Consider the following 16,383-nt stretch of genomic DNA (forward strand, 5'->3'; position numbering starts at 1 on the left):
ATATATATCACATTGTTGGCTAAATAATGAAAAGATTTTTGTGCTTAATTATTTGTTTAGGAAAGAAGACAAATGAAGAAACTAGGTGTTGGGGTTTTTGTCTTTTAAAATGGGAGAGAAAATGGAAAATAAAGTAATTTTAGGTTCTTGGATAAGTCACTTTTTTTTAGGGGTGCTGGAGACTGAACCCAAGGTCTTTGCACTGAGCTGTACTCCCAGCAGTCCCTCACCGTCCCCCCCTGAGACAGGCTGGCTCAAAATTGTAATCCTCCTGCCTCATCCTTCCAGAGTGCCGGGATTACAGGCACGCACCAGCATACCTGACACACAATCCTTTTAAGGGCCATGTATTATTGTGTAGTATTGTTCTTTTGTTTGTTTCTTTGTTTTGTTTTTTGTTTTTTTGAAACAGGGTCTCACTATGTAGTGGAGACTGACCTGGAACTCACTTTGTAGCCCAGGCTGGTCTTGAACTCACAGCGATCCTCCTGCCCCAGCCTCCAGAGTGCTGGGATTACAGGCCTGAGCTACCACGCCCAGCTTATTGTTCTTTTTTTGATTTGTTGGCTGTATTGTTATATTACTGTATTTCATTCAAAAGCTTGTTGACTGAAATGATTTTCTTAGTTGAAGTGCATGGTAAAACTTGAAAAATCTAGACTCTGTGTGACCCACCCTTCGTTTATGTGACTACCCTGAACTCTTGGTACTAATAGGGCTGCACCATAGCAAAGGTAGGAGTATGGGATTCTCCTTGGTTTCTTTTTTAAACCCCTCTCCTCAGACTTGAGGCTCATTTTCCTCTAGGATTTCTTTCAAGGCACCCGGGGGTTTCCTGTCCCGACATCACCTCCTTAGTCCCAGAAGACCCAGCAGTAGCTCCAGGGGGCCAGATGTAAACAGTTCGCTGGGGTCAACTACGTCCAAACACTCCAGTTGTACAACTTCGTTTTCTGCACGTGTGCGTTCATTTTTGTGTGTGCTGTGCTGACAGGATTTTGATTCTCACTGCACAATACTGTCCTTAGGGTTTGTAGTAGAAATCGGTGACACTGTTGGACTCTATACTTATTCTTGTTAACGTTGCCCAGTGTGTCTGTAGGAGGATAAACTTTAGCAAAGGTCTTGAATCACATCTTTGAATATAACTAAATATATTTTGTCTCTTAAAAGTAATGAAGGAGTTGGGGTTTTAACTCAGTGGCCCTGCACCTGCCTTGAAAGCACAAGGTCTTGAGTTCGATGCCTGGTATCAACCCCCCGAAAAAAAGGAAATCTTTACCGTGTTAGTTAACCATCATATGCTTACTGTTTTTGTTGCCATTTAACAAGGGAAAATCAACATAACTTAGCATACAGAATGTAATTTATTTTTTAATTTGATAGTTAATACCACCTCGTCTGGTTTTAATAATCTTTACCAACTCTGCCCACTGTGTTAACTTGTCAGTATAATAGGGAGGTTGGTAAATGAAGATACAAGGCAGATTGTTTAACTTTTGTTCTTGTTCATCAGACTGTAGATACAAATAAGTAGTGTACAAATTTGAAATGATTGGTATTGTTGGTTTGTATTAGCACTGTTTACCTTTGCTGTGTTTCAGAGTCATTAAAATGTGCTACCTGACTTAATAATGTGAAAAATGTTTTCCTCATAGAAGAACTGATAAGTTCTTGACCGTAAAAATATATTTTTTAGGTTCTAGGTAGATTAAAAGATGAAGAAATTCGATGTCGAAAATACTTACATCCAAGTTCATATGGTAAAGTAATTCATGAATGTGAGCAACGAATGGTAGCAGATCACTTACAGTTCTTACATGCAGAATGTCATAATATCATTCGACAAGAGAAAAAAAATGGTAAGTGGTGCCAGACATACATATAAATAGAAATTAAACTATGAACCTTTTTAACATCATCCTTCACAAACCTTAGACTTAGAAGCATTTTTTTGTTTTGTTTTGTTTTGTTTGTTTTTTTGAGACAGGATCTCACTATGTAGTTGAGACTGACCTGGAACTTACTATGTAGCCCAGGCTGGTCTTGAACTCATAGCGATCCTCCTGCCTCAGCCGCCTGAGTGCTGGGATTAAAGGCGTGCGCCACCATGCCTGGCTAAAAGTATTTTTATAATAATCCATAATATTCTATATATCCTTTTGTGAATTATTTCTGTATTGTTGAAAGACTACTTTAGAAAAGTGTATTTTTCCAAGGGTCTGGCTTCATGACTGACACAGCAGTCTCACTTTTAAGGGATTTACATTACACATATTTTCCAGTGTATAGGGTTATTCATTACAACATTACAATAACAAGATTAGAAAGGACCTATGTTTTTCTGTCCATTTTTAGGTGATTGTAATACACTCGTATCCATGTAGTGGAGTGCTGGGCACTTATACAATGTGTGGAAATGCCTCGTGTGCTGATGTAAAACACCTCTAAGTTTAAAGATGTCCTACAGCTGCAGACGCTAAATACACTACACTAATGCATAAAAAGGAGCGGGGGAGAGTATGCGTTTCCTTGAATGTGCATACACCACCTCTGGAAAGATAGGAAGCAAGCACAGCATCACGCTCCTCGGGGAGGGAAATGGGGAGCCTGGGAGATGAGTGTGGGGTCTTCTGTCTGCACCCCCCACGCTTCCACCTTAGGAACCATTTTACCCAATAACACAAATATATGGAGTTTAATAATGAAATTTCTTTCCCCTCAGACATGGCAAATATGTACGTCTTACTCCGTGCGGTGTTGACGGGGTTATCTCATATGATTCAGGAGCTACAAAACCATATCCACGACGAGGGCCTCAGAGCGACCAGTAACCTTACTCAGGAAAATGTGAGTGTACATTCTCTCTTGATCAGCTTTGTCAGCTTTTGTTTTGACTTTACTGCTTTAAGAGATAAAAGAAAACGTCTTGCCATGCCAACAAATAAAGCATCTGTTATGTCAAATGTTTAAACCTAGAATTTGTTGTACTTATTTCCAAATTATGAAATTATTACAAAACTGTTGAATGAGATAGGCTGTTTCATAGTGGTGTGTTTGTTTGTTCATTGAATGGTTAATTTCTCACAGAATAATGTTTGCTGTTTCTGCGTAACTGTTTCTTCAGAATGGCAGATTAAAACGGTCTTCCCTGTATATGTTTGCTGTCCATAATACTGCAGGCAGTGACCTTCACATTCCTGATTCCCATCTTTCGCAAGAGAACTTTGCCAACTAAATGACTTTTTACAAGTTGCCTTTCTTGTTGAAACCTCCCTATAAGTGGAAGTGCTTTATTACGCGTGGTGACAGTAAGAGAGACAGAACGTGAAATGTCACTCTTGTCTCTGAAGTGGTTCTGTTTGCCCCCCTCCTATGATACGGTAAATCTGGTTGCACCTCCTGCTCAGGAGCACTTACTGGATGCCTGTCATCTTGTACTGATGTGTCTTCAGCAAAACTCTTAGTTTTTTTTTGTCCTGCCATGGTAAATCATAAATGTTTCATTTTTTGTGGAGGTATTAATTTTATAGTGTTAGGTATCTATGACTGTATTATTTACGAGGCTTGTTAGTTTATAACAAGCCCACTGTGGTGAGTGGCATTGGACATGGAAGCACAGAGACTGTGTCAAGGCTGGGAGATGGAAATAAGGAGTTCGTTTGCAGGAGACTGGACAGGCAGCCGACCTCATTAAGCCTGGGTACCACTTCCTCGGTCATCTCCTTTCTTAGACAGACTTCACTTTTCACCACTTCACATTTCTGCCCTCTGAGTTATGAACGCTATTATACCACCGGTTCCAGGGGACTCTCTTACTAGAGGTACAGCTTTTGAGTCCACTTTTCTCTTTCACTTTTGCCTTTGGTGACATTGCAGGCCGTCTTCGTTTATGTAGTCCTCTGTGGCAGTCAGGCCTGGTACTTCAGAGATGTATCCAGTTTCCTTTCAGTTGTGACCTTCCAACATAAGAGCGAAGAGGCGCTGGACCTGCTGGCACACGCCTACAATCCCAGCACTTGGGAGAATAAGACAGGAGGATCGAGTGAGTTTGAGGCCAACCTGAGCTACGTAGTGAGTTCCAGGCCAGCCAGGACTGTGTAGGGAGAACCTGTCTCCTACAACAAAAAACAAAGAGAAAGGAAGTGTTTTTGGTACATTCATCTGGCAAGTCCTAGACAGTCCTGATGTTAAGCTGATTTTAATTTAGAAGTTTTAAGGTGTTTTGTTTTTGAGGCAGGGTCTCCCTATGTAGTGCAGGCAGACCTTAAACTCACTATGTAGCCCAAGTTGGCCTCGAACTCAAAGCGATCCTCGTGCCTCACTCTGGAACTACAGATGCATGCTGCTGTGCCCAGGATTGGTTGGCGTTTAGAGACAGGGCTTTGCTGTGTTCCAGACTGGCCTCAAACTCACAGCACTTCTTCTGCAGCCTCTGAGATTGCAGGTGTGGGCCCAGCAGTTTTAGGTTTTTGGCTTATAAGACCATCTTTGACTTCTTCTGAGAGGGAAAGGGACAGGGAATATGTGCGTAAAAGACATCATTTTCTTGGGATAAATTTTACTTTTTTTGTTTTAGTACAGGGGATCAAACTCAGAACCTTGTGCTTGTGAGGCAGCTGTGGCGCCACTGAGCTAAATCCCTGATCCTAAATTTAACTATTAAACAATCCTAATTTATTCTTTTCTTAAAATGGGTTTTGTGCTTTGTATTTTTTATTTCTAGATGCCAACACTATTTGTGGAGTCGGTTTTAGAGGTACACGGCAAATTTGTTCAGCTTATCAACACTGTTTTGAATGGTGACCAACACTTTATGAGTGCCCTGGATAAGGTAGCTTCTCGTACATGTACTGTTTCTGTGACTTCCTACATCACTGTTGGGAGATTCAGGGTTAGGCTTCTAAGTTTGAGATTTCTGGTACAGAGATTGACCTCGTATAACTAATTTAAATGTGAGTCAGAATAGGAATAACAGTTGTTTTAAATTATTAACTGAATGGTTAAATTGAATGCTTATGGAATTTCTCATCACTATATATTATGTAAGTGGAAATTTCAGTAAAGTAGAATTTTCTGAAAATACATGCAATAATTTAGTAGTCTTTAGTATTGATTTTTTTCCTTCAAATATTTAACATAAACTTTATGAATAATTTAAAGAAAAATATATTTTATAGATCTGAAGTTTTATATTCTGTGTAGGAAATTTGCTTACAAGGTTGTAAAAAATTTTAAAATGAGATATTTTATCTGTGCTGAAATGAGTTATAAAATACCTTATAATAGGGATGGGGTATGTAACTGTTAAGTCATTAGGAATATACCTAGAGGAGTCTACCTGATGTTAGATACAAAAACAATACTACAAGCTACCAGTAAGTGTTGTTTTATGTATGTAATATGTTAGGTTTCCATTGCTGTGACAGAATATCTGTGAGGAACATGTTAAAAGTAGGACATTATGGTTTATGTCTAAAATGACCTTCCAAATCCTCATATGCTCATAGGTGGGCCTTTTGGGAGTGACTGGATCATGAGTGTGATAATGGCTTAGTCCACTGAGTGGTTTAGCACAGTTCTGGGTGTGGCTGCTGGCATTTACTAAAGACAGAAGACCTGCATGTGCATGTCAGCGATCAGCTTGTAGCCTGAATAGAATTAAAAGGGAAAGTGAGGCTCACTGCTGCTGCGTCCTGCCTGCCCTACCACAGACTTTCTCCTTTGCTATGCCCCTTTGCCATACTCTGGAGACAGCAAATTATGGATTAAAGCCTCTACAAACTGTGAGCTAAAATAAACCTTTCCTCCTTTAACTTTTGGGTGTCTAATACTTTGTTGTGGCAACAAGAAAGTGACGTAAGAAAGAGGAAATAGTTATTTTGCTTCATAGTTTGAGAAGTTTTAGCCCATGGTGCTTTGCCTGTTGCCTTGGGGCCTGTGGCAAGCAGCACATGCTGGTAGATGTGTGTGGCTGAGGAAAACTGTTCAGCTCATGGTGACCAGGGAGGCAGAGGTGGGGAAGGGGCCAGGCCCCCAGTGGCCCCTTCAGAGGTACGACACTCGCCCTCCCCGTCCTGTGACCTAAGTTCACTGTACTGGGACACACCTCCGAAAGGTTCCAAAACCTTCCTGCGGTGCCAGACTATGAGCCATGCCTTCAGCACATGGTGGGGGCATCTAAGATCGAAATGGTAACAGGTGATAGCATGGTAATGGCAAACCTTTTAGAGCTTTAAGTGATACAAACAGCCCACTGTGGCACACGTGCCATGGGTTTGCCAGCACTGTTCTAGCATGTTTTGAACCACCTGTTCTCTTGCCCTCTGGCTGGTAGCTGATTTCCAATCTGTTTTTACTTAGGCCCTTACATCAGTGGTAAATTACAGAGAACCCAAATCTGTTTGCAAAGCGCCTGAACTGGTAAGTTTGATGGTTGCTTAATCATACTCTTGTGAAAGGTCTGTATTGATTAGAAAAGAAAAACAGCATAAAGTCAAATTAATTGGCTTTGGTAGCATTTTTTGGAAAATGTTGTGAAATTATCTATATTATGATTTGACATTTTAGAAAGGAAAGCAGAAATCCAAGTATCTTTTCTTAAGACATAACCAAAGGAGAACATGTACCATGTTTGGAGTTTGTTGCAGGGTTTTTGTTTTTGTCCTTTTGGTGATTTTTTGTTTGTTTTGTTTTGTTTTGGTACTGAGGATGGAACTCAGGACCTTGCACTTGTGAGGCAGGTGCAGTGCCACTGAGTTAAATCCCCAGCCCTGTTCTTTTGGTCTTTTGAGAAGGATCTCACTATGTAATTCAGACTGGCCTTGAATGTACTGTGTAGCCCAGGCTGGAATCCAACTCAGGGTGATCCTCCTGCCTCAGTCCCTCAAGTGCTGGTATTATACGTGTGTGCTGCCACACCTGGCATAGGTTTGGTTTCTGGAGAAAGGGCATTGCTGTTGTCCGGGCTGGCCTTGTACTCCCATTGTGGCCACCATGCCTTTAAAGTGTGTCTGCTCTGAAATAACTCATGTTACTTTTCATGGAGATTTTATTATATCTGAACTCTGAAGGAAACCCGATTAATTTTTGGTAAGTGTTGAAGGAAAACTTTCTTACAAGGTTTTTATAAGATTTTAAAAGGTTAATTGTTGAATGTCAAAAATTTTAGAACCATTTATAATTTCTTAAGAAATGAATGTTTTCAATGTATGTTCCTTGTAGCAGTGTTTTATTGGTTACTATGTGTTGATTAGTTTTTTGTAAATTAACTGTGCCCTGTGTATTTAAGTCATTTACTTTGTGTTCATAAGTTTTTAAACATAAGCTTTAGGATGTGAGGGACGTCATTTGTTGATCTTGCCTTATTTGAGGCATGATTAGTCCATAGGGCCGGTCTAAGATTGATTCCCACTTTCTGTTTGAGCTTGCTAAGTACTGTGACAACTTACTGAAGAAGTCCGCGAAAGGGATGACTGAGAATGAAGTAGAAGACAAACTCACAAGCTTCATTACTGTTTTCAAATACATTGATGATAAGGATGTTTTTCAAAAGGTAAGTTGTTCAAAGATAACTTTCAACTTAAATTGTTAGCTTTGCTTTCTTACAGAGGAAGTAATCTTTAAATTTTTTTAAATTGTAGTTCTACGCAAGAATGTTGGCAAAACGTTTAATTCATGGCTTATCTATGTCTATGGATTCTGAAGAAGCTATGATCAATAAACTAAAGGTATTGCAAGCCTTTGATGTGAAAATGTTCTAGAAATTATTCCCCCAGCACATAAAGGCCCTCACTGCAGCACTGTTTTTGTTTTTTGATTTTGTTTTCCCTTGTACCGGGGATAAAACTCAGTCCCTTGCACTTGCAAAGCAGTCACCAGAACCACTGAGCCAAATCCCCAGGCCTTTCATGTATATTTTATACCATGTACTGTATAAGCCAAGAGTTTATCTTACACTTAGTAGTTAAGCATTTTACAGTGTTGAAATAAGAAACATGAATTTATAGAGAAGTTTTTGTTTTATGGAGAAATTGGTTCCCTAAATATGTATTTTCAGTTGCTTTCTTTTTTTTGGTACTGGGGATCAAACTCCAGTCCTTGCGCTTGCAAGGCAGGCGCCCTAACCACTGAGCCAAATCCCCGCCTCTTCAGTTGGTTCTTCACATCTAACTTTAAAAGCAACATTTGAAAGGTTCTGAGTAGCTGCCTTGGGTTTTAAATAGTAAGGCCTTAGACATAAGCATATATATGCAAGGCCCTTTGACGAAAGGGGCACATTCTTACTGATGATCAGTTTGGTTTATTTTTTTTTTTAAGTCATGCATCTTTAAAATCTTTCTTTACAGCAAGCCTGTGGTTATGAGTTTACCAGCAAGCTACATCGCATGTACACGGATATGAGTGTCAGCGCTGACCTCAACAATAAGTTCAACAATTTTATCAGAAACCAAGACACAGTAATAGATTTGGGAATTAGTTTTCAAATATATGTTCTACAGGTATGAATATGTGCTTTCTTCTGGTATTTACTGATCCTCCCAGCACTGACACAAAGGATCGACGGCCTAACTGATTACGTGGGTGGCAGTCATGTATTTTCCAAGTTGTTGCATTGTTTTGCCATGATAGAAAAGCCGTGCTTTTTATCAACATTTCACAGAACAAAGAAAGGAGTTTTAGACCCTTACGGCGCGTTTCGTTGCTCTGTGTAAGTTCTCTTTCCTTCTTCCCTCTAGGCTGGGGCCTGGCCTCTCACTCAGGCCCCCTCATCCACATTCGCGATCCCCCAGGAATTAGAAAGAAGTGTACAGATGGTGAGTGTTCGGTCGGGTGTCAGCAGACCCAGAGAACTAATGATTGTTACTTGGTGCTCCAGATGAAACCCAAGTGCGTCGGGATGCACCACCAGTGAGCTGCACCCTGAGCACCAGTTTTGATTTTATATCATTTTGAGTGTTTATCCTATCTTAGGGGTTCACATGATAAAAATTACAGAATATAGGAAGGTGAAGTTACTGTAGTTACTAATATCAAAATTAAAATGCTGAGGATGTCCTAGAGTTCTTTCTTTGCTAAAGTATAACTCATTAGTAAATCTGTTTGCTTTTAAGCAGTTTTAAGTTACAAAAATGTAATATTGGAAAAAAACTTGAAAATATCACATTACATTCCAGCTGCTCGGGAGGCTGAGACAGGAGGATCACAAGTTCAAGTCCCAAGGGGCCAACTTAGTCCTGTTTCAAAGTAAAAATAAAAAGGGGTAGGGATGTAGCTCAGTGGCAGACTGCCCCTGGGTTTGATTTCCAATACTTCACAGTACAGTTTACCATCCATCTGGATTTTGTGCCTCATGTCTCTCCTGTAATTTACTTACTTGTTCTTTATGTAAATTATGTGCAACATGAAATATTCTGGGAAAAAAATTATTGAAGCTAGAAATTTCAAGAAAAAAATTACTTTACAGTGTGGTTAAGTTAGAAACCCTAGAATGCTGACCAAAAAAACCTTCTAAGGAGACTGGAAAAGATGTCATTCTTCCAACGCACATAATTGGGAGATAATTCACACGATACACAGTTTGCCCAGTTGAAGTATTCCATGTCACTGGTTTTGAGTGTTACGGTGGAGGGTTATGGTTTAGGCCTCGGATGGCTCTCCAAAGGCAGTTTGTTCAGCGGTGGCTTCTGGAATCGTGATGGCTCCAAAGATGGCCCACTGCTGAGGTGGAATTTTCTACACTGGTGTCGTGTCAGCACTCAAAGTTTCCACTGGTGGAGCATTTTGGATTTCACATTTTCAGATCAGGCACATCCGTCTTGTGCTGTGTTCTCAGGGTTGGACAGCCACTACTACAATTAATTTTAAAACATTTTCATTTCCCCAAAATTACTCCAGAAGAAATACTTTGCTCATTATCCTCACTCCCTGTTCCCCCTAACTTCCTCCCCTACTTAGCCTACTTCCTGTCTCTATAATTTTTTTTATTCTAGACATCTCATGTAAATGGAGTCATATTATGTATAGTCTTGTATGAATATACAAGGCTTTTTTAACCATAGTTTTGCCGACATCATATTGTAACATGTATCAATAGTTCCTTCCTTTTTCTTGCCAAATAATGTCCCCTGTGTGGATATTCCACATTTGGTGTATCCACTCATCATTTCATGGCCATGAACATTGCATTCTTTGGTATATGAATAATGCTATCCTGATCATAAGTATGTTTTTTTTTCTTTTAAAATAAGGATTATTAACTGTAGTACCACTGCTCTCTGACTTTGTGCATATAATTTTTAACCTGTTAAACTGGTAATTGTATTCCCTCAAATATTGATAGGAGAATGAAATAATTCATGTAAAGCACTTAGCTTAGTATGTGGCACTGATTCAACAGTGGCGCCTGGTAGCAGGGGAAACGAAAATGGTTATGGTGGCAGCAGTAGTGGGTATCACCAGCCTAGCACAGATTGCTGTGCATAGGTGGGCTTTCAGAGTCGCAGACTGACTTAGGACATCTTACATCTGTGGGAAAGATTACAGTACAAACCCCTGGACCCTCGGTGAGGAAGAGCGTTCATGAGAGCCTACTTTGGATGGGCAGAGCATGGTTCCACATTACTGTATGTTCTGTGGAGAGAGTAGTTGCACGCTAGGATCTGGTGATGGGGTGGCCAATTGAAGCATTTTGATATATCTGTGCCCAGGCAAGAGAAGGAAAATTGATGTGTATGTGTATGTGTGTGTGTGTGTCTCTCTCTCCAGTCTTAAAGTGTTTCTTTTTCTTTCATTTTTATTTTCTTTTTGTACAAGTCTGCAGTACGTGATGATGGACTTTCTCCTGGGAAGTTGGTCCGTGTACATAAAGCATGTCAAAGCCCCAACCTCCATTCCTTTGTCCTGCATTTGTTCTTAAAACCCTGCTTCTCCACTGGAAATTGAAGGAGAGAGGGAGCTGGCAAAAAGCTGCCTTTTTTTTTTTTTTTTTTTGTGGAGGCAGGGTCTTAATATGTATTTGAGACTGATCTGGAACTTACAATGTAGCCCATGCTGGTCTCGAACTCGCAGCAGTCCTCCTGCTTCAGCCTCCCAAGTGCTGAGATTACAGTCACCATGCCGGGCTAAAAAGCTGCCTTTTAATTTTATGTCCTTCTCTCTCTACTTGAAATAATTGTTTTCTAGTAATGGCTTTAATCGCTTGAACTTTATTAATATGTGGCCTGATTTATCAGGTTTTAATTTTCTAATTTACACATAGGGAGTGAATTTTTTCTGACTGTATAAAACTACTCTTCAAGATAATTATTTTCTCCTTTTAGATTTCCTTAAGTTACCAGTAGAGGGAGTTTGTCCTTGTATTTTTTTTTTCCCCTTGAAAATCCAAATTTTCAACCACAAAGGATTAAAATTGAAATTTGTATACTTAATAGTGTATATTTTCCACAGGTAAATTATCTTGCTTTCATACTTATTTGTACATATTTCCATTTTAGATATAAGAATCTTAAAACTATGCCAATAAAGTTGCAAGTAAAAGTAATTTTTCATTTTAAGCCAATAAGCCCTAATTGTTAATTTCTTTTATACCTAGTTCACAAATCTGAATAACATTAAAGAGATATCTAAGGTAGTATATATTAATGTAGCTCTCTCTATCAGAGATGAATAAATTCATTAAATATGAAATGTTAATTTTTTTGAGGTCCAGTTGATACCGTCAAATGGTATTTGGAAATGCTGTGTTTAACCCATTAATGCACTTTGCTTTTAATGGTACTGGCATTGAACTCAGGATCTTGCACTTGTGATGCAGCTGCCAACCAATTTAGTTTAAAATGAGAAACGTAGTCAACACTTGCTTCTTGCTAATAAACTTCAATATCCAATTGTTTAATAATGTAATAAAATAATGTTTTATGGCTGTTGCCATGGTAATACTAGATGAACTGATAACATTTGAAGCTGAGTCTTTTAGTTCTCCCCTAGTTACACATGTGAGAATCTTTGTGGTCAGATTTGAAACTTAGGTGGTGAAGGAATATCTTTCAGTGTTGGCATCATCAGTAAAACTTTACTGAGTAGTACTAGTTGCTGGGATAATAAAGACATAAAAGGGCCAGAGATTTAAAAGAGATAAAGCAGTTTTAGAGCTTGGAAGCAGGGTGTGGCACTTATAATTTGAGCTTCTCACTTTGTTTTATTTTTTATTTTATTTTTTTGGTTTTTTGAGACAGGGTCTCAGTATGTAGTTGAGACTGACCTGGAACTCACTATGTAACCCAGGTTGGTCTTGAACTCACAGCGATCCTCCTGCCTCAGCCTCCTGAGTGCTGGGATTACAGGTTTGCACCGCCATGCCCAGCTGAGCTCCTCACTTTAAAAGTATATTTTAGTTTGCTTTTGTCCATGAATTGTTTGATAAATTCTGAGTTATGTGGGAGTAGTTGAACTTTAATGTCACTTAAGAGGTTATTAGCTAGTCACAGAACCCTTCTGAGTCCTCCGCACCTGTTCTACTGGCCGCTACTGACAGGGCGGTCTAGAGTCACCTGCTGTGAGAAGGCGTCGATTGACCCTTGTGGTTGGCGTCAGGAGCTTTCAGTGTGAGGGGCAGCATAGTGTACATGACAGAGCAAGCATTGCTGAGCACTTCATTTAAGCTTCTTTTTAAAAATGCATAAGGTAAAATCTGGTAATACATTGTGTTCCTGCTAAAATGTCAGTAATTCTGAACAGTGGCGTGATGCAGCTTTATTTTCAGATACGCAAAAGGTAAACATAGTGGAGGACAGATACTGGGAAACAGAACGAACTTGTTCAGATGGGAAGGGAGGGGCGAGGGGAAGGGAATGAAGGGAGAGGAGGGGAAGAAACAGTAATTAAGATCCTTACCCACAGCTATCTTATCTGCAGATTTCCCACGATGGATATGATTATCATATATGGGAAATGTGCTAATTTTTTAAAGGAAAAAGGAAAAAAAATCAAGTTTCACTTTGTCTCATTTCAGTGTTATTTTCCCATCACATATTACACATTATCTCTATTTTATCTGGTGCTGGGGAGCAAACTCTGGGCCTCTCAATGTGAAACAAACCCTTCGCTCCTGAACTATGCCCCCTGCCCAGCACTTGATCTTTTAAAAACATGAACTTTGTTTTGGGGCTCATGACCTGTTAAACCAGGGAAGGAGTTTTTAAAATTTTAAAGCCGTGACAAAAGAATGATGAGTTGAATTATACACAGTAATATCAATGAAATAATATCAAGAGTGATGCTTTCTTGGTTTTGGTGTCTGTACTGTGAAATCATTGGTAACTTTCTAGCTAACCATATATACCTTGTTGTCACTTTGACAAGGGTATATATTGGCAAATATAAGATTAAAAATTAAGATATGACTTACATTTTTATGTTATACTGTGTGTGATGGTATGTTTGGCCACTAAATAGAATTTATTAAGTCCAGATTATCATCACTCAAGAAAGTAAATGAATTAATACCCATATCATATCTGAACTTCTACAAAAAGCCAAATTTGCAAGTATGTAGTTTGGTGGAAAAAACTCTGAATAGGGTTTATCAGTTTAGAAAGCGGGATAAATTACTCTGATGTTCAACTGGGATTCTGTGGAGCAGAGATGACTTATCGAGCTGTCCACGTCACTGTGCCTTTGCTTGCTGTAAGAGTCAGGCTCTCACTGTGTCGCACAGGACAGCCTCAAACCCCAGCTCCGGTGACCCTCCCCTTCCATCTCATCTGCTCCAGTAGCTGGGAGAGCAGGCCCACACCCCTGTACCTGGCTGCTCGGATTCTCGGATTTATGTATGTATGTATGTATGTATGTATGTATGTATGTATGTAGCTCAGGCTGGCTTCGAACTTGTAGAGCCCCCCAAGTGCTAGGATTATAGGCATGCGCCACCATGCCCAGCTTTGCATATTGTTGCTTAAAATGCTTACATATGTGTGGGAATGTAGTACAAGGCGCTGTGTTTTGTGCCAAAGTATACAAATAATTGTGATGGTTCATGTGACACTGAAACGGTTGTCATACCTCAGAAAAAGGGGGATAATATTTATGTGGTCTTGGTCAGGGACTGCACAGATGTTTTCTCATGTGGAAATGACAAGGTATATTATCCAATTGGCTACCATATTTTTTTAACATTCATTCATTCATTCATTTATTGCCATACCAGGGATTGGGGATCAGGGATCAAACTCAGGACCTTGCACTTGTGAGGCAGGCAGCACAGCACCACTGAGTTAAATCCCCGGCCCTCTTTTTTACTTTTTAATATGGTAAAAGCTGGGTAAACTATAGTAGCTGAAAATAATTTATTCACCTTTTTTTCTTTTTTACAGTTTGAGTTATTTTATAGCCAGCATTTTAGTGGACGGAAATTGACATGGTTACATTATCTTTGTACAGGTAAGTGCATTGAATGATATCTGGCTTATTGAAATTCACCTGATATGATTGTCACCCATTTCATTTTTGTGATACTACAATGAACTATAATACAAAATGCTTCTCAAGGAAGTCCCAAATCATTTCTAATACTTCCAGTTTAAGAAAGCTTTAATTGAAATCTCATACTTTGTTTTGCTTTCTGTATGGAACAGTGGGGCCCACTTACCGACCTACCCAAGGCTGTGAAAACTGCAGCTGCTCTGGTTGGCCTAGGTGTTAACTCAGCAGACCCGCACACTTTCTCTCCTCTGCCAAGCTGCTCTGGAAGTATAGTGAGTCAGCTTACCTTTGTACAGGAAGAGCAGGGTGCGCATGTGTGTTAATCTCAGAGGAGATACAGGGAGATGCGATCAGCTAGCATAAGCTTTATTCCTTCTGTCCACTCAGCTAAGAGATCTCATCCAAGTAACTACGTTACTTGCCATTTACTTCTCTATTGTGTGTTTTTGAACAAGTTTACAGAGTAAATTGGGCACTCTAATTTTTCAGTACTTTGTGAAGTTAAAGAAGTGTTTATTGATATTAAGTGGTCATTTGAGAGGTGATCTTTTATTTTGCACATGTTCACATTTTCATTGTGTGTTTAGCAAACTTTTAACAAACTGTGTCATATCTGTATAATTGTTTTCTTTGAAAACTAATTATCCTACTGTGGTTGAATACTAATTGCTTTTACACCTCCTGAATATCTCTTGTGGAATCTAAACTCTTCTAGTTCTCAGTACCTCTGCAATAATGACCCTGTCTCCTGAAGTAACTTTTTTTGTTACCTGTCATAAACTGACATTATAGTCAAAACTATTCTTTCATAGTCCACTTTCTACACTTTGGCTATTAAAAACCCAAGAAACAGTGTAATTGTTTTTGGAGGAAGTTAGAACCAGCAAGACCTGGGGTTAGTATTGGCTCACCACTTATAGCTGAGCAACCGTGCTGCTTAACGCCTCTGAGTCTGTTTCCTCGTTTACCTTTGTAGAATTCATTTGTCAACTCAGAACATTCTCTGTTCCAGACCGCGAGCCTTGGCCTTAAAAACCCATGTCCAGTGAGAGACAGACAGTTGTTCTAGTACAGTGTGAGCCAGGGGCTTCCACTGTCACACAGGCTTGGTGGCAGCCAGATGCCAAGGAGGGAAGGTTTTTAGGGAGACAACAGCTAAGCAGTTTGCAAGAACTAGTAAGATTTAGCCAGGATGGGCAAGGAAGAGCATTGAGCGTATTACCAACAGTGATAAGAACTTTGAGAAATACGTGATTGTGGTATCAGTTGTGACAGAAACTGAGAGAGAAGAGGCTGGAAATCCTACTGAATTTATATCTAGGACTTCGGTAGAACTGTACTTAAAGAACTACTTGATGAAGAGATGGAGGTACTCATTAAAGAGATGTATCTCTGCAGTGTAAAGGGAACCATGATATTATATGGATAAAAATAAATTTTGTTGTGGGAGAGCAAGAAGCTGTTGTAATGCAGACCAGTTGCTGAAAGATAAGCTGAGAAAAGATGCACTCCAGTGAGTTCCTTCTTGTGCTCCTGGGGGTTGAGTCCCCAGGCCTTGGCACTGAGCTACATCCCTAACCTTTTTTTTTTTTTTGAGGCGGGGTCTCACTAGTTGCCCTGGCTGGGCTTGAACTTAGGATCCTCCTGCCTCAGCAGGTGTGCGCCACCATGCTGGGCTTCTAATGTCTAGTCTTTATTCAGTTTCCCCCATTGTGTCCAGAGCAACTTTAACAGCAATTCTTAGTGTAACCAGAAGTCTTGAATTGCACTTCCACTCCCCAAACCTACGGGTGTACCCTTTGCCCCCAGAACTGTCTGACATGCTGTTTTGAAGAGACCACGTCAGTGGTCTTGTAGAATATCTAATGCTCTGGATTTGTCAGATTTTTTTTTTTTTTTTTT

At 39.7% G+C, this 16,383-nt stretch overlaps 1 protein-coding gene across 3 annotated transcripts in view; it reads left to right on the top strand.

Annotated features, from left to right (window-relative positions):
• Positions 1-16,383, top strand: part of Cul2 (cullin 2) — an 85,185-nt gene that overhangs the window by 62,676 nt on the left and 6,126 nt on the right. For all 3 annotated transcript variants that reach the window (XM_010614750.2, XM_010614751.2, XM_019206155.2), the window contains 9 exons: positions 1,700-1,862; positions 2,726-2,850; positions 4,727-4,834; positions 6,364-6,423; positions 7,427-7,555; positions 7,644-7,730; positions 8,349-8,501; positions 8,739-8,816; positions 14,373-14,439. In XM_010614750.2, coding sequence (XP_010613052.1) covers positions 1,700-1,862; positions 2,726-2,850; positions 4,727-4,834; positions 6,364-6,423; positions 7,427-7,555; positions 7,644-7,730; positions 8,349-8,501; positions 8,739-8,816; positions 14,373-14,439 — 970 coding nt within the window. The remainder of the gene's footprint in view (positions 1-1,699; positions 1,863-2,725; positions 2,851-4,726; positions 4,835-6,363; positions 6,424-7,426; positions 7,556-7,643; positions 7,731-8,348; positions 8,502-8,738; positions 8,817-14,372; positions 14,440-16,383) is intronic.

This window comes from Fukomys damarensis, unplaced genomic scaffold (assembly GCF_012274545.1).
Source record: "Fukomys damarensis isolate Sample0158 unplaced genomic scaffold, DMR_v1.0_HiC HiC_scaffold_19, whole genome shotgun sequence".
NCBI classification, from domain to species: Eukaryota; Metazoa; Chordata; class Mammalia; order Rodentia; family Bathyergidae; genus Fukomys; species Fukomys damarensis.